Source organism: Oncorhynchus masou, chromosome 22 (genome assembly GCF_036934945.1).
Source record: "Oncorhynchus masou masou isolate Uvic2021 chromosome 22, UVic_Omas_1.1, whole genome shotgun sequence".
Classification (NCBI taxonomy): domain Eukaryota; kingdom Metazoa; phylum Chordata; class Actinopteri; order Salmoniformes; family Salmonidae; genus Oncorhynchus; species Oncorhynchus masou.
The window spans coordinates 21683032-21705014 of NC_088233.1; the positions used below are offsets into that span (position 1 = coordinate 21683032).

The window sequence follows — 21983 nt, forward strand, 5'->3', positions numbered from 1 at the left end:
TTTTTTATAAAACATGTATTTTATTTTAAAGTTTTTAAAGTTCAATGCATAATTCAGGCTTCAATATTTGGCTTGTTTACAGTGAAACTACTACAGTGAGGGTGGGCATACCTACCATCTGAGAAAAAACATTATTCACACACACGCAGAATCCACAACCTGTTGTCTGAGAGTCTTACCCAATATGTATACAGCACACCCAGACATGCAGTATGTACGAACAGAAACATTCAGACAGAAACAGGAAGACAGAACAATAAGGGACAGATAGAGATGAACAACCACAGCTCTCAATCCAGTCCAACAGAATCTCCTAAATTAACCCATTAATTCCTAGGGATTACGGTTATAGAATCATGCACGTTTTAGATTAGAGTAATTTAATCTGGATGTCAGATGTTCCTGTACAGAGAGAGTTCATTGATGGCTTGTTGTACAAATTGCATATTTTCTCATCATGTCCAGTGTGACCCATCACTCCGGAAGCTGCAGTTATGTTTAAGATGTTGAAGGTGCCTCAGTACAATCAAATATAAAAAATGTTCCCATTTAAAATGTATTGCTTGCTTCAGCATCTCCATCATGAAAAAAATATCAAACATTAGCCCTTTTAAATTAAGTATGTAACACGTGTTGGTGTTATGGTATTTTACCCTTCCAAGTCCAACCAATACATTACACACAACTAACCTGCTGACATGCAGTTCTTTGAAAAAATTTAATCATGACAGTTCACTTAAAATACCAGTACAAATTTGAGCTGGGCATTGCCTTCAACAGTACAGGTATTTATAACACACGTCTAAGCATTAGGTTGTTCTGTCTGTATACACCAGTATGGCTGGTTGTGTGTAACGCCAACCAGAACAGATCAGTTTATGCCTTGAGGAACAGTAAATTGTGTGCCCAGAAGAGAGATGTAGTCACTACAACAACTGAAATAGCCTATTCCCTGGGTTTACTGTCCTCAAACGTACTATGAGCCCTTTACACAGTAAAGGAGGCACTTGACTGTCTGTGTAGGCATAGCACCACTAAAACTAGTTACTAAAATCTTGTCTCTTGGCTGGGGAGAGAACTTTACCACAACAGTGGGAAACTAAAGTGTAGTCAGTTACATACACTATACTGTATATACAATAGTATGTGGACACCCCTTCAAATTAGTTGATTCGGCTATTTCAGCCACACCCATTGCTGACAGGTGTAAAAAATTGAGCACACAGCCATGCAATCTCCATAGACAAACATTGGCAGTAGAATTGCCTTACTGAGGAGCTCAATAACTTTTAGCATGGCACCGTTATAGGATGTCACCTTTTCAACATGTCAGTTTGTTAAATTTCTGCCCTGCTTGAGCTGCCTCGTTCAACTGTAAGTGCTGTTATTGTGAAGTGGAGCAACAATGGCACAGCCGCTAAGTGGTAGGCCACAAAAGCTCACAGAACGGGACCACTGAAGCACGTAGCGTGAAAAGATCGCCTGTCCTCGGTCGGTTGCAACACTCACTACGAGTTCCAAACTGCCTCTGGAAGCAACGTCAGCATAATAACTGTTGTCGGGAGCTTCATGAAATGGGTTTCCATGGACGAGCAGCTGCACACAAGCCTAGGATCACCATGGGCAATGTCAAGCGCCGGCTGGAGTGGTGTAAAGCTCCCTGCCATTGGACTCTGGAGCAGTGGAAACGTCTTGTCTGGAATGATGAATCACGCTTCACCATCTGGCAGTCCGAAGGAAGAATCTGGGTTTTCCCTGCCCAAATGCATACTGCTTCCCCAATGCATAGTGCTGGTGGAGGAGGAATAATAGTTTGGGGCAGTAGTTCATGGTTAGTGGATTTGCCCCATTGAAGGGAATCTTAACGCTACAGCATACAATGACATTCTAAACTATTCTGTGCTTCCAACTTTGTGGCAACAGTTTGGGAAAGAACCTTTCCCTGTTTCAGCAGGACAATGCCCCAATGCACAAAGCGAGGTCGATACAGAAATGGTTTGTAGATATCGGTGTGGAAGAAATTGACTGTCCTGCACAGAGTCCTGACCTCAACCCCATTGAACACATTTGGGATTAATTGGAATGCTGCGAGCCAGGCCTAATCGCCCAACATCAGTGCCCGACCTCACTAATGCTCTTGTGGCTGAATGGAAGCAAGTCCCAGCAGACATGTTCCAACATCTAGTGGAAAGCCTTCCCAGAAGAGTAGAGGTTGTTATAGCAGCAAACGGGGGACCAACTCCATATTCATGCCCATGACTTGGAATGCAATGTTTGACAAGCAGCTGTCCACATACTTTCGGTCATGGAGCATACTTACATAACTTCGGAAAGTATTCAGATCCCTTCACTTTTTCAACATTTTGTTATGTTACAGTCTTGTTCTAAAATTTATCAAATAAATTTTAAAAAACTCAGCAATCTACACACAATACCCCATAATGACAATGCAAAAACAGGTATTTGGAAATGTTTGGAAATTTATTAAACCTGAAAAACAGAAATGCCTTATTTACATAAGTACTCAGACCCTTTGCAATGAGACAAAATTGAGCTCAGGAGCATACTGTTTCCATTGATCATCCTTGAGATGTTTCAACAACATGATTGGAGTCCACCTGTGGTAAATTGATTGGACATTATTTGGAAAGGCACACACCTGTCTATATAAGGTCCCACAGTTGACAGTGCATGTCAGAGCAAAAACCAGGCCATGAGGTTGAAGGAATTGTCCGTAGAGCTCTGAGACAGGTTTGGGTCGAGGTACAGATCTGGGGAAGGGTACCAAATCCTTTCTCTAGCATTGAAGGTTCCCAAGAACACAGTGGCTTCCATTATTCTTAAATCGAATACATTTGGAACCACCAAGACACTTCCTAGAGCTGGTCGCCCAGCCAAACTGAGCAATCGGAGGAGAAGGGCCTTGATCAGGGAAGTGACCAAGAACCAGATGGTCACTCTGACAGAGCTCCAGAGTTCCTCTGTGGAGAAGGGAGAACCTTCCAGAAGGACAACCATCTCTGCAGCACTCCACCAATCAGAACTGTTTGGTAGAGTGGCCAGATGGAAGCCACTCCTCGGTAAAAGGCACATGACAGCCCATTTATGGTTTGCCAAAAGGCACCTAAAGGACTCTCAGACCATGAGAAACAAGATTCTATGGTCTGATGAAACCAAGATTTAACTCTTTGGCCTGAATGCCAAGTGTCACGCCTGGAGGAAGTCAGGCAACGCTAATCACCTGGCTAATAAAATCCCTACGGTGAAGCATTGTGGTGGCAGCATCATGCTGTGGGGATGTTTTTCGGTGGCAGGGACTGGGAGACTAGTCAGGATCGAAGGGAAAGATGAATGAAGCAAAGTACAGAGAGATGCTTGATGAAATCCTGCTCCAGAGTGCTCAGTACCTCAGACTTGGGCGAAGGTTCACCTTCCAACAGGACAATGACCCTAAGCACACAGCCAAGACAATGCAGGAGTGGCTTTGGGACAAGTGGCTGAATGTCCTTGAGTGGCCCAGCCAGAGCTCAGACTTGAAACCGATCAAACATCTCTGAAGAGACCTGAAAATAGCTGTGCAGCAACGCTCCCCATCCAACCTGACATAGCTTGAAAGGATCTGCAGAGAAGAATGGGAGAACTACCCAATTTTTAAAATAATTTTTATTTAACTAGGCAAGTCAGTTAAGAACAAATTTTTATTTACAATGAAGGCCTAACGGAGAACAGTGGGTTAACTATCTTGCTTAGGGGCAGAACAACATATTTTTACCTTGTCAGGTCGGAGATTAAATCCAGCAACCTTTTGGTTACTGGCCCAACACTCTAATCACTAGGCTACCTGCCATCCCAAATACAGATGTGCCAAGCTTGTATTGTCATACCCAAGAAGACTCAAGGCTGTAATCACTTCCAAAGGTGTTTCAACAAAGTACTGAGTAAATGGTCTGAATACTTATGTAAATGTCATATTTCATTATTAGATTTTTTATACATTTCTAAAAAACTGTTTTTGCTTTTTCATCATGGTAGTGTGTGTAGATTGATGAGGGAAAAACAATTTTAATCAATTTTAGAATAAGACTGTAACATAATAAAATGTGGAAAAAGGGAACGGATCTGAATACGTTCCGAATATATATATATAAATACACACACAAACACTACCGGTCAAAAGCTTTAGAACACCTTCTCATTCAAGGGTTTTTCTTTTTTTTTTACTATTTTCTACATTGTAGAATAATAGTAAAGACATCAATACAATGAAATAACACACATGGAATCATGTAATAACCAAAAAAGTGTGATTCTTCAAATAGCCACCCTTTTGCACACTCTTGGCATTCTCTCAACCAGCTTCACCTGAAATGCTTTTTCCAACAGTCTTGAATGAGTTCCCACACATGCTGAGCATTTGTTGGCTGCTTTTCCTTCACTCTGCGGTCCGACTCAAATATATTTTAATATTTGAACATACTTTTTAAGTAAATACCTCCGGCCAAATTGTGCAATAAGTTAGGAAATAAAGCAGTCCACGTTCTTCATTTCACCTGTCACATTATTTTACATTATGAAGCATATCGTAGTTCCCTAGAACAGTTGTGTCACGCCCTGACCATAGAGAGCCCTTGTTTCTCTATGGTGTAGTAGGTCAGGGCGTGACGAGGGGGTGTTCTAGTTTAAAATTTCTATGTTGGCATTTTGGTTTGGTTCCCAATTAGAGGCAGCTGGTAATCATTGCCTCTAATTGGGGATCATATTTAGGTAGCATTTTTCCCCACCTCTGTTTGTGGGCTATTAATTGTTTGTTAGTGTGTTTGGGCACCACGGTCTTTGTTTTGTTAATTTCACTTAAATAAATATGTGGAACGATACTCACGCTGCGCCTTGGTCCGCTCATTTCCAAGAACGTGACAGAATATCCCACCAACAAAGGACCAAGCAGCTTGAAAATGAGGTAAGGAAGTTTTGGACTTGGGAGGACATGAGAGGACACGAGACCCTTCCTTGGCGGGAGTCGCCAAGGAGCATGGAAGGACAGCGACGACACCGGGGACCACGGCCACAGAAACCCCAAGATTTTTTGGGGGGGGCACATGGAGCTGGTGGTCGGGCAGCGGAGAGTGCCAGAGCCTGTTTGGGAGTCGGAGGAGGAATTTGATTAAATATTCCGGAGAGAGGTGGTAGCGATGAGAATGCTGCCGTACAGGTGTGCTGAAGAACGTGACACCAGTCCGGTGCCACCTGTGCCGGATCCACGCATCAGGCCTCCAGTGCGCCTCCCCAGTCCGGTACGTCCTGTGCCTGTTCCCCGCACTCGCCCTGAAGTACCGGCTGTACCGGCTCCACGCACTAGACCTCCAGTGCGCATTCACAGTCCAGAGCTTCCGGCGACGGTTCACAGTCCGGAGCTTCCGGCGACGGTCCCCGGTCCGGAGAGTCCAGGCACGGCGTCCAGTCCCGCTCCATGGCAGGAGCCTTCCTCTGTGCCGGCGTCCAGTCCAGCTCCATGGCAGGATCCTTCCTCTGCGCCGGCGCCCAGTCCAGGCACGGCGTCTAGTCCCGCTCCAAGGCCGGAGTCTTCCTCTGCGCCCAGTCCATGCACCGCGTCCAGTCCTGCACCATGGCAGGAGCCTTCCTCTGCGCTGATGTCCAGTCCAAGCACGGCGTCCAGTCCAGCTCCATGGCAGGAACCCTCCTCTGCGCCGGGGCCCAGTCCGGGCGCGGCGTTCAACCCAGCTCCATGGCCGGAGCCTTCCTCTGTGCCGATGCCCAGTCTGGGCACGTCGTTCAGCCTGGCGCCATGGTCGTATCCGGGGTCTGGTCGGACGCTACGACCCACACCGGAGCCGCCACCGACACTAGTCACCCCCCTAACCCTCCCATTTGGTTTCATGTTTTGCTGGCCGGAGTCCGCACTTTGGGGGAGTACTGTCACGCCCTGATCACAGAGAGCCCTTGTTTCTCTATGGTGTAGTAGGTCAGGGCATGACGAGGGGGTGTTCTAGTTTCAAATGTATATGTTGGTGTTTTCGTTTGGTTCCTATTTGGAGGCAGCTGGTAATCGTTGCCTCTAATTGGGGATCATATTTAGGTAGCATTTTTCCCACCTGTGTTTGTGGGATATAGATTGTTTGTTAGTGTTTTTGGGCACTACGTCCTCACGGTCTTTGTACGTTTTTATTTTGTTAGTTTCACTTAAATATGTGGAACTATACTCACGCTGCGCCTTGGTCCGCTAATTTCCAAGGACGTGACAAGTTGAGCCAGTAACAATGTTTGTTTGTAAACAGCACAACGGGAGAAAGTGGGAGGAGCAGGTGAGTCCAGCTGTGGGGGATCGAGTTTTATATTGAAAGTCAAGTTTTTTTTTTTTTTGCTTAAATAGAGTGATCAGAGATGTGCAACTATAGTTTAACCTTCACAGAAAATACATTAATGTAACATATTCATCAGAAAACAGCTTATGTGCAAAGCTTTTTGGCAGCCACACAAGTAAATAAGCTAACAATGAAAAAGGTATGTTTTGGAAAAACGATGCATTGCCATCATATCTCTAATGTTTACCATAGGAAGAATGTAGCCAGCTACATTTCCTAATGTTTTGCTTTGCATTTTTCCAAGAAAAGTAGGCTGTAAAAGTAGTGGAAAAAGTAGCTCCATATCAGTCCGAGCATGGTCTGCTGATAGAAGGCTCTTTTGTGAATTCTCATCTGATTAGAGAAGTGCATCTGAAGCAGAAATAAGTATTTTACATCTGCGTTTACTAAACACAGCAAGATATTTGTTATGCGTTTTGTCTTTTTTTCCTGCATTAACGTGACCCCTAAGTTTAACTTGCTAGTGAATCTAAGTGAGTGGATGAATTAATAAGTTGGCAGAGCATCATTTTTTAAAATATATATTTTTATTTTATTTTACCAGGTAAGTTGACTGTAAACACATTCTCATTTACAGCAACGACCTGGGGAATAGTTACAGGGGAGAGGGGGGCTTTGTGATAGCCTTCTGCCGTGTTTGGAAGGTCAAAGCCCATTGGATAAGTTATTTGTAGAGCTGCCACTATCTTGATTTCTTTATTTTTTTCTCCTCTCTGTTCTTCTCTCCCCTCTTCTCAAAGCAGAGCATGTAGGCCCGTTGCCCTAGCGACTCCAGACTCCACACTCCACACAGCATGTATCCTACACATGCTGCTCCAGAGCCAGTAATGTTCTTCCTTCAGACAAGCATGCATAAAAACATTATTAATTTGCACAATGTATCTCGTTCACATTCCCTTATAAATGTCCAAACTCACCAAAAATGATATTCGGTAGCTTCTACCTATATATGTATAACTGTCACACCCTGACCATAGTTTACTTTGTATGTTTCTATGTTTTGGTTGGTCAGGGTGTGATCTGAGTGGGCATTCTATGTTGGATGTCTTGTTTGTCTATGTCTGGCCTGATATGGTTCTCAGAGGCAGGTGTTAGTCATTGTCTCTGATTGGGAACCATATTTAGGTAGCCTGGGTTTCACTGTGTGATTGTTCCTGTCTCTGTGTTTTGCACCAGATAGGACTGTTTTAGGTTTTTGCACATTTGTTGTTTTGTTAGTTTATTCGTGTACAGTTTTCTTTATTAAAGTACAATGAATAACAACCACGCTGCATTTTGGTCCGCCTCTCCTTCTACAGACGAAAGCCGTGACAATAACTTTATGAGCTGGATTGCCTGTCTTTGCAATTCGTTTATTTTCGTTCTTCATTTATTTTAATCTGATAAATGGCATATATAGGCTCTCTTTAGCATATTTGGAGCTAGCAGCCTCCATCGAAATTTGTTGAGCTAATTTTGTTAGCATTCTGGTAATAAACGCCCACTGGTCTGTTTAGCGTTTGTTGGCACCCCCTTGTGTACTACGCCGGTAATACCGTATATCCTGGTATGAGAGCGAGATGGTATGACGATATGAATATCTGGATACCGCCCAACCATACTTTCATCATGACTAAAAAATAGCTATTTCATGCTGCGAAACTGCATGTAGCTACTTCATGCAAGATTAGCTACATCATCGTCATAAACAGTTTGACACAATTGTTGACAGCTATCTATTTTTGCTGGCTAGCAAGTCACGTTAGTTAATGGTTTCAAACTTACTAGCTAGATAGCTAGCTTCTAGTGACACATTTACTCGCAGAAATGAGTAACAGTATTCATTTAGGGTGTTAGCAAGTTTGACAGGCAAGCTGGCTGGCATATCTGATAGCTGGCTAACTCCTTGGTAAACAGGTGTATATCACATATATTGCAATATTAAAGCTACATTAATATAATAAATAGGAATGCAAACTTACAGGCTCGCCAACCTGTGTGCTCTCACCCATACTCAGTCAGACTGTGACTCGTCTGTTGTCGTTGCCTTCTGGTACTTATAGTTCGTGGTGGAAATGTTCTTATTATTGTGTATTTTATGTATCTATTTTCATGCATATGCTATTAATTACAGAAACATGTATAGAAAGAACTCATGTTCAACTTTTATTTTATTGTTAAAGTGTATTACTCATGACTACATCTTATAACCCCCCACAACTTATTTCACCGGAGAAACACCACCCACCTTAATTTTAAGAAAGAGCAGGATCAAGTTACACGGTCTTTCCTCTGTTTTACTGGGACTAGGATTTGGGGTGGATAAACTGTTCCTAGATCTGTACCCAGGCAGGGAATGTAGGCAGTCTACCAAGACAGAGCCTTCAGGAACAAAACCGTTTCTTTCCCCAATTTGAGGTCCCCAACCCCAAAGAAAGCATGAGGAGGAGCGCTGCTCTATCAACATGCTCACACTCATAAACTTGTGCTACATGTCATATTTAAAGTGCCTTTGGATGCATTAGTGTGCTGAGTACATCAAGGGGATAGTGTGCCAACCACAGATCATGAAATTAATGTATTTTTTGTCATCTAAAAAATTGCCAGACAAGCACCCTTCAGATTGCATCTGCTGAATAATATTTCTAAGGTAGCCTACCCAGGCAGGTAGTTTCCCAAACCATGCATTTAGTGGATTTTAGACTGTGAACATCACAACCATCAATCTAATTGGAAGGTCAACTTTACATTGCCACATACACTTACCCTATATCTCACTGGTAGGTTAAGTAATATTATAGGGTTTCTAATCCTTTTTACATGCACCTTTTTACATGCCCTTTTATACATGTTTTATTGCCCAAGATGACAGATTCACAGCATAGAGGAATCCTCATAGTGTGTTCATGAAAAATACCCTCTTGTTGTAGATTGGTCTGCCATCACTGCTCAGTTTTGGCTACCAATTGCTCAGACATACAGTTGATGGTGGTTGTTTGCTACACATATCCCCTTGTCTATGGCATCATACCTGGTGAAAGGTGCTTTCATATCCTGATAACAATTCTACTAACTACAGTACTGTACTTTTCATTCGTTAATTTCATTGTCTTTGGTGAGTAATGAGACAGCACGGTGAGAAAGTGTTACTGAGATGGGGTGCTGTTGCTCTCAATGTGGTGGCACGTGGCAAGGCAGGCCTATGGTGAAATGGTAGGACAGTCAAAAGCAAAGCATTCAGATGCTGTATATTTCATTGTGTAAAATGTTTTCTTTATCTACGTATCACTTCACTTATTCTTCAAAACTTTCACAAGAAGTGACTGCAATGTCCAGCTGGGGGTGACTGTAATGTCCCCAAATGTGTCCAGGTTTCAGTTGAAATGCAGTGCTGGTGTAAAGACGACTGTACTTTGACAGCTCAACAGTTCAGAGTAACTATCACAGTAATTAGGGCACATATAGGGACAAACACTGACATTGAGAGGTGGCAAGGTTGGAACACATTTGTAGATCCATAGCAAGAAGATGAATGGAACTTGAATGCAAAATGTTGGCAAAAAAATTATTATGCATATTCTTGCCTATATTCATTAAAGTGGAGGTGTTTCTGACGTGTATTTTACACAAGAAAATCTATTATATGACTTCCTTATTGGATGGATCAATCAACCTCACATAATAAGTGCACTAGTGGTGTGAGAGGAACCCATTAAAGTTGTCATCTGTAACTTTCATTCCCACTCAAAAGTACTGCCCCTGCATTTGTTTGTAAACTAAAGAGGAACTAAAACGAATGTAACCATTTGTTTTTGTTTCACTTCTTGGATAGGTGGGTGCCACTGGGAAAATTAAAGTTACAGATTGCAACATCTGAGCCCAATCTTCAGTAAGGTAGGTGCATTCTCACTTCGCCTCCTCTGTCCTCTGTGTGGTCAAATGACACTGATGAACTAATTGAACATTTATGTGTGAAGCACACCACAACCGACAGGGCTACAGAGTCTATAGATGATTTACAGTATGTAAAATGTCTTCTAAGTTGGAAGTGTATACATTATTGCATATTCTTTTGCATATATTGCAGTGCAGATTTTTAAACGTATTGCATGGGCTCTCAGTATACTTGGATAGAGGGACAATAAGCAATGATAGTAATGTTTTTATAAACATGTTTTCAGAATTTAACTGTAGGTAAAGCAGTGTTTTACACGGTGTGCTTTACTAAAATGTGTGTAAAAAGCATTCCACCTTCCCTTTTCTCTTTCCTAGCTTCTGTAATATGAGCTGCTTCCTCTCCAAGTCAAGGATATGAGCAACAAATGCTGTCTGCATTTCAACAAAGTCTCCTTGCTTCCCATCCTGGACAAATCAAGTGCTGAGAGAGTTACATCAGATGACAGGGTTGATTAGCACACATTGAACCAGTATCCTCTCTTTTGCTGCATCTTGTTAAATCTCTATCAAAAAATGATGGTTCAGCACCCTCACTCAGTCCCTTCACCAGAGAAGAGGTGCATTGTGAGCACAGCACAACTGTGTGGTCAGGAGGACAAGGTTTGTTTTCTATAGGCAGACAGTGATTGGCATGGAAGTGGTGAGTATATGTTGCTGTGTGCCCCCCTCAAAATATGTCCCCAAACATGTGTGCCTCCTCCTCAGCACTCCCCAGCAGCGATTAGTTCCCCCACGGGTCTCTCAGTCAGTCTGGCCCCCTGGCCTCCAGCCCCCTCTTCTTCCATACTGAGTATCTGGTGCATACTTAGAAGCTGGTGGGAAGGGATCCGAGTAAAGACTGCAGGCTGGGCTTCGGGCTCTTCTTGTTCGATCAGGGACTCTGTAGGGTGGCATTCAGCGAGGGAGGGTGGGTGGGGTCTGGGTGTGGCACTGTTCAGATAGATGCTAGTGGGGACGGTCATTGTAGAGAAGACCGTGTTGGTGGACTCTGGGGTGCAATCTTTCTTTTCTGAAGAGGGAGAGAGAGAGAAAACAATGGTATTGTACACAGGCCCATAGTTTTTTCCTGACCACATGACCTAACCAGGAAAATGTTTAGACTCTAGTTATAGCCTACTTGTAGTCTATAAAGACAAAGTGGTCATGCAAAACTCTGGGTCACCATTGCATTAGGTTAAGCATTCTGTTAGAGTTGGCTTTTTCTCAGTTCTCTCCTTTCTTTCCTTTCTCAAAAATGCCAAAAAGTATCAGGGGAGACAGGAATATATAGAATAAGGTTTTGTTGCCTTGGTGATAGATTCCTCCTGAGATTAGGCATGGCAATCTTACCTGTGATAGAAGCAGAAACATGGACGATGGTGTGTGTGCCCTCAATGAACACAGAGTCCAGGGTGTGGTCAGGGGGCAGAGGCTCTGTGCTGACTGTCTCTACCTTGGTGGGCTTACGGATGGTCAACATGTATGGGTGGACATCCAGGGTAAAGTTGCGACTGTGCTTTTTCTCCATTGCGCTCATATCTACAGTCGGGCATTCAACAGATATGGTAAGGAGGATAGAACACAATAGCAGGACCAAATTGTGCATGAGTTGCACAACTTTATTTACAGTTTGTGGCATTCCTGAAGCACTTTTCTATGCAAAAGCAGTTTTAGTCAAATATCCAAAATAGAGAAATATAGCAAAATTCTGAGTAACCATAAAATGTATATTAGCCTACTCAACTTTCTATTACCATAATTTCTACAGTAATGTCACTGCTCTCAGTACAGTACCTTTGGCAGAGGGTGGGTACTGTGTGCTCTTGCTTAATGGAGCAACATAGTTCTCTGCAACTGGTTTCCTCCTCACCGGTTTGGGCTTCTCAGTCTTAGTGCTGTTCTCCAAACGTGTCATTGTCAGAGGTTCCTTCACCATGGACAGACATGGACAGTTAGCACAATTATCCCAAGCAGAATTAGATTATTGAAGGGATAGTTCACTTTTGTGAAGTTTCATCTTATTTTACCAAGGGTTTTTTCCGACTTACTAAGGATTACCTTTAACAAACTTTACAATGGTTGGGATGAAACAACACTCTAGATAATTTGCAAAAAAGTTCAAACTTAAAAAGTGAACGATCCTGTTACGTTGTATGATAGGAGACAGGCGCAGGAATACGATATCTTTTTTCTTTCTACCCAACATAGAGTACATCATGAACATGGGGATGAAGCCCAAAACAAACGTGTGTGTGTGTGTGTATCACAAGGCTGTAACCCAAGCAAAGAGCAAGGTGTAAACCTCTAATAAATACACTGGCCGAGACCCGTAATAACAAGACACGGGACGAGACCCGTAATAACAAGTGCACATTAACACAGTAACACGCAAGCCGACACAACAGAGCACAGGTCTCACAAGACCAACGGACATGGAACAATAATCAACAAGGATACTTATTTTCCACCATAATCTGCAAATAAATTAATTATAAATCCTACAATGTGATTTTTTTTTTTTTTCCCTCATTTTGCCTGTCATAGTTGACGTGTACCTATGATGAAAATTACAGGCCTCTCATCTTTTTAAGTGGGAGAACTTGCACAATTGGTGGCTGACTAAATACTTTTTTTGCCCCACTGTATATAGGGAAGGTAATCATGGAATTGATGGAGTCCAGGTGAGTCTGATGACACGCAGGTGTGTGTAACGATGGTGACAGGTGTGCGCCATAACGAGCGGCCTGGTGACCTAGAGGCCTGAGAGGGAGCACACGTGACAGGTGCTTTGGTTGTTCAGCACAGTGGGTGAAGACTATTTTATTGCATATTAATTTAGATGAATATCCTAAGGCATTAATCGGAAGGAAATCCACAGGTTGGTTTTTTTAGTGTGAGAAGATTAATCAATATCAGTTAATTTGGGTTGGAAATCAGGAATATCCTTTTTTCATTGGTGGTAATTAGTCAAAACAACAATAGACTTAGTCTACTATGTGTAATTCAGCTTTAGACAAACAGATCGCATTTCCAGCCCATGATAATTGGCCAGAATATGCAGACCTGTGGCTACCCTCTTTTAGAATCAGAGAGTGAAATACTTAGTCTCGTCTCTAACATGTAGGCTCAGCATTCACAAACAGTCCCATTACAAGTCAGAATGTTGAACAAACTTCATTTCAACTTACTTTACCTCTTGTCCGCTGTGTTTGTCCCTATGTCGGAGGTAATCTGAGACAAAATATCCACAGGGAAGTGTTATCAACCCGACCTTCAGTACACTGGTCTGTATATCATATTTATTTTTTTGCATGCGACAAACATTTGCACAATATGGCCAAGTCTAACCGAACCACAGAGAGAATGTTGTCCCACACAATCAGCTGTCAAATTTCACAAACGCTTCCATCTGATTGCGAGGAAACATTGTTCGATTGACTATGTTCGGTACATTTGGCTATTGTTTACATGTTGCTCATCATGCAAAATGCATGAGGAGATTGAAAATGCAAGTGACAGAACCACAAAAAGTCAGGTAAACAACACTTTCCTGTGGATCCTCCACCTCCTACTGTCAAAAGCACCAACAGCACGGATAACCGGTAAAGTAAGTAAGTAATTACATTCAACATTCTGACTTGTAGACTTTATATTTTAGGCAGACTTCTTTCAGACTGAATATCCATGGTGTAACAGTGATCTTTAGGCAAACCTGTGGCAGGCAGCATTTAGGCCGCTATGCATGGGGACCTACCTTAAAAGGCTGAGGGAGGGGGTTGGAGCTGGGGATCCACTTCATCTTCTTGCGTGGTCGTTTGATGACCAGCGGCTCCCCTCCCAGCTCCCCCACTCCCAAGAGAGAGGGGTCCATGTTGGGGTCTAGGGTCTGGATGCCTGAGTCCCTCACAGAGGGTGTAGCGTCGTGGTTAGACTGGGCCAGGGCGGCCAGCAGCTGCCTTACCACATTGTCATACATGAGGTCGCTCTCATTGGTGATAAAGTCAAGGCGGTTGAGTGACTTGATGTGGTCGCGGTTCTCGTTACAGAACATGGCCAAGATGTTTATGTCACAGAACTGAGACTTCTGCCAGCGCCGCCTCGTCTTGATGCCCACCTTGTGCAGTTTGTCGAACACGAAGTTGGACTTCCGCACCACGAACAGGTGCAGCAAGTTGACCAGGATGACAAGGTTCATGGTGCTCAGCAGGGCGATGTCTACGGCGGCCATAATGCGCTGCAGCTGCACGGCTGGCAGTTTGCAGTTGACGCTGAGCCTCAGCTCAGGGATGCTGCTGGAGTCTGGAGGCTCCCCCAGGGCACAGCTGAACTCGTTTTGGCGCTGGCGGTGCCAGTAGGCGCTCAGGTAGGAGATGGGGATGGAGCTGAGGCACATGATGGCCAAGTGGCGCGCAAGGTACAGCTTGGCCAGAAAGTTGCTCTGTCCTCGTCTCTCCAGGTACTTCTCAAACAGGTTCTGCTCGGGGCTCTTCTCCTTCTCCGCATTCTCGATGATCTCTCGTCTCTCTTTCTCCGTGATGCCTGGTCCTTTGGACTGGATCTGCTTCTCGATCTTAGGGGCCCGGCCCTCGGCAGCCCGGTGGTAGCAGTTGTCGATCTCGTGAAGCAGGAAGTTGAGCTCGGATGTAAGTCTTGTGGAGGCCATGAACTCCCAGCCCAAAGCAGGGATGTACATGATGCCGGCGAAGGCCAGCAGGGCGTAAGGTAGGAACTTGTGCTCAAACAGCGAAGGTCGAAGGTCAGGCTCCACCCCGGGAACGGCGTCACGCAGCTCTGTCCAGCAGTAGCCTCGTGCGTACAGGGCCTGGTCACGGGTGAAGTTGTGAGGCGTGTAACAGTAGATTGACTCCTCTGAGAGGGGAAAAGAAGGAGAGAGTTAGCCTCATAATTTGACATTACAACTGAGGGTAATGGATGTTTGTTATCTATTTACAGTAAGTGAATTAAAAAAATGAATTGTCAAACTTTCCTCTAACAGCTAGTCCTTGATATAATGTTGATTTTATAGATGTTTCCTATGTGGGGGAAATACCATTGATTAATTTAATCCATTTGCGTCAGAAGACTTCTCAGATTTCATTACTTTCTGGAAGTGCTGATTCATGGTATAAAACCATCTGGAGAGGAGACTGAGAAGGAGGCAGCACTTCAAGCCACACCTGTATTCCATTCATTCGTTCCCTGTTATGCTTGAGTATGGTAGCAGCAAGGCCATTCGACGGTCGACTGACAAGGTCTGGTAGGTTCAGGGGTGCATCTGGCCCTGAGGTGCACTTGTGACTTTCATTTAATGGTTGTTGAACTGAGCATGAGAACATTACACACTGCCTGCAAAGCGCTGAGCCAGGTGTCAGAGGGCTGGGGTGGGTACTGTGTCTGGGAAAGGGCTGTTTTTCAGGCTTGACAAAGTTTATGTGATTGCTCTTCAAATTTGCACACGTTCATATTTGGCCTGTAGGCTCCTTCATTTGGTATTGGACTTTGCCTGAGACTTAAATCCAACATAATTTGTTCAATTTCAGGGTAGAAACCAATGACATCAATACAATAAGTATTGTACATAAATGTAACATAGTGCACATTGCACTGCTGTTTTTGGTTGTTGCCATGGCACTTGAGGTTTGTGGGGCCTATCAAATGGGTCCAGTTGGCAACCTATGTTTTGAAGAGGAGCAGTGCATAGAATGCAGAGATGGGCTCCCACTCAATCCCATCCTCTGTCGGACCAGTGCTTCCCGCCCGGTACTAGGTGAAATGCTCAGTCAAAGCTGGTTGGTGCTGCTATGCAGACAGCCTGACTCAGCATTGAGCTTTCCTTTCTCTCCTCTCTGTTCACTACAGTATCCCAGTCTAATCTCTGAACTGATCTCTCACACCAAAACCCAAAAGCACTGCATACTAACCCTACATTTCCCAGATCTATCATTCTGATAAAAAATAAAAATCGTATGGTGCATTTCATCTGAGGATTTACCAGAGTGTTTTACCCAAAAGATTCAGACTTTTCTGTTTCCATCTACGCAGGCCGGCCCCCGTGTCTCACTGGCCACGGCTCCACCTGCTCTGACTTGGAGCCAGGCAAGGCTCTGAGTACTTTTCAGCTGCATTTACAAAACAATGGCGAACTGTGAGCTTTAACACCTTCTTATAAACCAACAGTCATGATTTTTTAATTTTTTATTTACCTTTATTTAACTAGGCAAGTCAGTTAAGAATGCATTCTTATTTACAATGACGGCCTAGCAAAAGGCCTCCTGCCTCCATGTTGTGTTGCTACCATGCTGTGTTGTCACGTGTTGCTGCAATGCTGTGTTGTTGTCTTAGGTCTCTCTTGTCGCAATGTGTGTGTTGTCTTTTTTTTTCAGCCCCTGGGACGGGATTAAAACACGCATCACACATCACGACAAGAGAGAGACCACAACACTACATAAAGAGAGACCTTAGACAACAACACAGCATGGCAGCAACACAACACAACATGAAATGAAACCGAGGTTGTTGATTCAGCTCACCACAAATATTTAGTGTCACACTCCTGATGGAAACACGATAACCTTAGAGCTCACATTAACATAAAACACTGGTGACAACCTGGTGTGGGTGTGAGACTCACTGGAAAAGCATCAATAGAGCACAAGTAAACTCTTCAGGATAATGTCCTACTGTTAGACATTATGAATGCCAATGTTGTTGGGGCATTGTCTGTGAGAGAAACCTTTGTTGTTTTTTAAATATACCAATGCCATCGTATGAATAACAAAGCTACTACAGCTGTCTACTAGTATCTGTGTTCTGGTTCAGTGTAAAGTGACAGGCTGATGTGATGTGAGTTAACAACAACACGTTAGGACATACAGTTCCCTTCCCAACCTGCTGTGTGTGTTTGGTGTTTACAGCAGCAGCATAGCGCTGTCACAGGCCCCGCTAGTGGCCGTCTGCCAGACCTGGATTCAAATACTATTTTAAATATTTTGAGCGTTTGCTCTAGTCTGCCTGGAGTGCCAAAAGGGGCGGTGTTTGCACTTTTGCAACTATTCTACTGGTTAAATTTCCCCAGACAAGCACAACTAAAGTATATTATTTCAAATAATAGTTGAAGCCAGGTCTGCCGACCCACTGACCTGCAAAATTCCTTGTGAAGACCAGAGTGACGAGCAGGATGGGTATGATGACAGTGCCGATGGTGACGACGCGGTCAAATGGTAGCTCCAATTTAAGCTGGACCATAAGGCCAGCCAGCATTCCTCCCTTCTCATCCTGGGAAGAGCCAGGCAGGATCAGCTCCTTCAGCTTCTCTCCCGCCAGCAGAGCCGTGGCCATGTCTAAGTTCTGCTCGAGGATGTTCTGCATCCGGCCTGAGAAGACAACGGCCACCCCCTCCTCCTAGATACCTCCACCCACTCACACACACTGGGCTACTTCCACACACAAACACACACACACACACACACACACACAGGACTGGCTGTCTCCAGGCCAGACCTGGTTATGTGGTTATGTAAAGTCAGTAATGGCTGGGTCTTGATGTGATTGACAGTCTCTTGGGTGTATTGGGATCGTCACTGACTGTAAGTGGGACCTCCCTCCTCCTAGCTACGTCCACTCACACTGTTACACACCAACTCACACAGGACTGGCGGTCTCAATGCCAGAGCTGGTCATATGGCGCGACAGGAACAACTGGGTTTTGATGGACAGTCTTGGATATGTTCACTGACGATGAGTCAGACAGATTGATGCTCTCTGACTCTCTCTTCCCTCACAGAGGAAGGACATTGTGTTCAGTCAGTGGTTTACTGTGGGTTCCAGTTGTGCTGTGTACATTCTGAGTTTTTGTTCTCTCTCACCTTTAACTGGCCTTGGTCCACACACAGTGTGTCAGGTAAAAGGAAGGATAGATGATCTTTCTCTCGGTTCTCCAAGAGTGTGGTCTCCGGTGGATGAGTTTGTATGGATTTATAGTATACCCAGATCAATAGGGATACCTACTCCGATTCCATCTTCCTGCAAAAGACAGATTGTCCAACCTGGTCTCAGAACATTTCGTATTATTCTGAATGTAAATCCGAGACACTCCATTTAGTATGTAATATTAAGTTTTGTATGGTATGTATTAATTTGTGTGATTTATATTACAAATTGTATTATGTGTTATGTGTTATGAATGTACACTATATTACGAATTTGTAAAATGTACTATATGTTACGAATTTGGTAAACATATGATATGTTACGAATTCTAGCTAGGTGGCTAGGTTGCTAACATTAGCTAGCATGCTAACGTTTGCTAGGCTAGGATTTAGGGTTAAGTTTAGGAGTTAGGTTAAAGGGTTAATGTTAGGGTTAGCTAAAAGTTTTAAGGTTAGGGTTAGTGTTAGGGGAAGGGTTAGCTAACATGCTAAGTGGTTGCAAAGTAGCTAAAAAGTAGTAAGTAGTTTAAAGTTGCTAATTAGAAGAAAAAAAACGTTTTTGTCCGTGATGAGATCTGAACTCGCAACCTTTAGGTTGCTCAACGTTTGTGTTATACACCCTTCCATCCACCCCAACCAACTACCCTACTTTCATTTTTTTGCCTTAACTAACCGTCTGTTTTATGTAACCATACCAAACGTAACATATCATACAAAATGGAGTGTCTCAGATTTACAATAAGAATAATATGAAATGCTCTGAGACCAGGTTGGATTGTCAAGAAACATACTATATATATACTTGCAAAATGTTGGCCTATTCTTCTAAAATACAGAGCAATAACAAAACACTATCTCAGTAAACACTGAAAATAAATCCAACAGTTTAGTTCAAGTAAATCATCTGGTTGAGATTATCTCTCTAACCAACACCATACTCAGGTACACCACTCAGGTACACCATCTCAAAGGTACTTTAACCAGTGTTCTGCATCACCGTATGCAGCTACATTCCTGTTGTACTCACTCCCCGCTAGGCATTTACAGACGGCAATGTCTTTTAGATGTATTTTCTTTAGTACTGTCTGGACAGGTCTTTTTTTAATGCAGACCGGACCAAATCTGAACCAAACAGACTTCCGTCTGGACCGGCCTTGATTTCAATGTCCACAGACATCTATAATTGGTTCAGATTTGGTCCGGTCCGAACCGACCTTGATTTGGTCCAAACATAGACGTCTATAATTGGTTCAGATTTGGTCAGAACCAAATCTGAACCAATCATAGATATCTATGCTTCACAATTTTGGACAGCACGGTACAGTACAATAGAGCACAGCAGAGTACAGTGCACAGTAAATAAACATACAGTAGAGCACAGAGTACAGTAAAGTGTACTGTATTAAACCCTACTTTACTCTAATGTATTCTACTGAACTAAACTGTACTGTACTATACTCTACTGTAGTCTACTCTACTGAATAAAACTCTATCTTATCCTATTCTATCCTGAATAAAACTGCTATCCTATACCGTACTGTAGCGCACTCTTCTCTACTGTACTAAACTGTGTCGTACTGTGATGTTAAACTAGTGAAACATAGCTTAGAGGTCTATGATTTGTTCAGATCAAATATGTGCTTGTTTGGGAGAGGAGCTCATTAGGATAATACCCAGCATGCTTTGTGTTTTTATTTTTACATTTTGGTAATTCAGCAGACAGAGCTACGTAACTAAGCTAGATAAACAACAACATATCACAGTCATAGCAAGGTTTCTTTTTTTTTACTGCTACTGAGAATGCTATTGTAGTTGAAGTGGTCTGTTGGTTTATTCTGTAGGTTGGAATGCTTTGAAAAGCTAGCATAAGTGCATGTGACAGATGGGAGCAATAATCTTCAGTTGGTTCCTCTTTCCTACAGTATATTAAGAGACTTGAAAGAATGTATTTCCAGAAATTTGGACATAGAATCAATGACTGAAAAAGATGGATTTTCAATGTCTGTAAATCTTTTTGACATAAGGAAAATACGTCTTTTCACCTTTCATTCAGCACCTAAAATGCACCTGATTTCAACATCCAGAAAATACATATTTTAGATGTCTGGAAATTATGTATTTTCGACGTCCTGTAAAATATTGTTTTCGACATCCGGGAAATGCATATTTTCAACTTTCATTTGGCACCTAAAATGCACCTGATTTCAACGTCAGAAAAAGACGTCTAAAAGACAAATGTTCTATGTAATTTTGCTTACTGTTTCAGTAACAGTGAGAGCTCAGTTTCCAGTGAGTGGGTCAGTGTGGTCACATCTGTGGGGGATAATTGCCTTTGAGTACACAAGAACTGTGAAGGGCGAAGTCACCCACTCTGATGAGAATAATGACCTTAAAAAGCTTTTAAAAAACTTTTATGGACCAGTACAAGGACATGCTTTTTTTTTCCAAACATGGTACCAAAAAACGATCTGATTCATGGCTGAGTCAATCGATATTATTAGATTCTGATTCATATCAGTGATGTAATCATTAGTCATATGACATTATGCTCATGTTCCGTTCATTCAGTGTTACAGTGAAACCATTTCCCATGGAGCTGTGAGACATTATCTTTAATGAACACTGTCAAACCTGGGGATTTTGAATGTCAGAATCCAGGACACCTGTCAGGGGGATGCTGCTTTATGGTATGTGTGTGTGTCATTGCCACTGCTGCACTCTGCAAGTGAGGAGGGGGTTGCTGCTGCATGCACACTCCAGGAAGGTTACATGAATGTCCTTCGAGAGGAGTGTGATCACATCGTCCCCGCTCACCCCACACCACTCACATCTTTCTTTCTCTCCATCTTATGCTCTCTCTCCCTCTTTCCATCTCTTTTTTCTCTCCATCTCTTTCTCGCTTCTTCTCATTCTCTCTCAATCTGGAATAAATATCCATAGTCCTTGAGCCACACAGAAGCAGGTCCATAGAGTGGATTACATTGTGCAGGGATAGAGGGACGGAAATCCTGCCTACCAACTGAATTGTTAGCATCATGACCTACTCAATACATTGCCCCTGGCTAAGACCAATCATTCATATTATTTTTGAGAGCATTACACTCCATTTGTCATCATAAAGGAGCATATCTGAGAATAACGTGATGTGATGTGTAGAATAGGCTGAAGTTCATCTGCTGTAAAATGATGTTGAATAAATAAATCATTGTGAGATAAAATATAAACTTGTCAAGCCACCATTCATGAAACATTAGTCATAGGTAGTGACTACTGACTATGTGTGAATAGATAACGTGTAGGGTGAAGTTTCCCCTAGATGCTGTTCTTGGGTAAGTTTAGCATTTTCCTCACTAATGTTTAAGGATAGGATTGGAGGATGGGAAGCTGGTCCCAGATCTGTACCTAGGGGAAACATTGTCAACCACCCCTGAAGCAATCGATAACACCCTTTCCTACTCTGAAGATCTTTGAGGGATCCTTGGATCAGACAATGAGAAAGCCCTGAGATTTACATTTCAGGCTACTTGATTCTGGGAAAGGCCCTTCTGTGTAGCACATGTATTATTTGTGTTCCTTCATTATTGAACATGCTTTTCTTGGGCACGAAAATGGCCTTAACATAAAACAATATCCTAATATTTATGACCTGATGATTCGTGTAATTGTCTGTCCAACAGTTCCAAAAATCTGGTTTACAACCAACAGTTGCCAAATTTAAATCGATTTTGTCTTGTAGGAGACAATATCTAATTTCAGTAAC

General features: G+C 43.0%; 1 protein-coding gene across 1 annotated transcript; it reads right to left on the reverse strand.

Moving 5' to 3' along the window:
* Positions 1–8509: 8509 nt before the first annotated feature.
* LOC135509178 (pannexin-2-like) lies at positions 8510–17737 on the reverse strand. The gene is made up of 5 exons (XM_064929609.1): positions 17435–17737; positions 14050–15164; positions 12090–12222; positions 11646–11834; positions 8510–11325 (listed from the first exon to the last, which is right to left on the reverse strand). Exons 1-5 carry the CDS (start codon positions 17661–17663, stop codon positions 11018–11020), a joined length of 1974 nt encoding a protein of 657 aa, XP_064785681.1. The 5' UTR covers positions 17664–17737; the 3' UTR covers positions 8510–11017.
* Positions 17738–21983: the final 4246 nt, after the last annotated feature.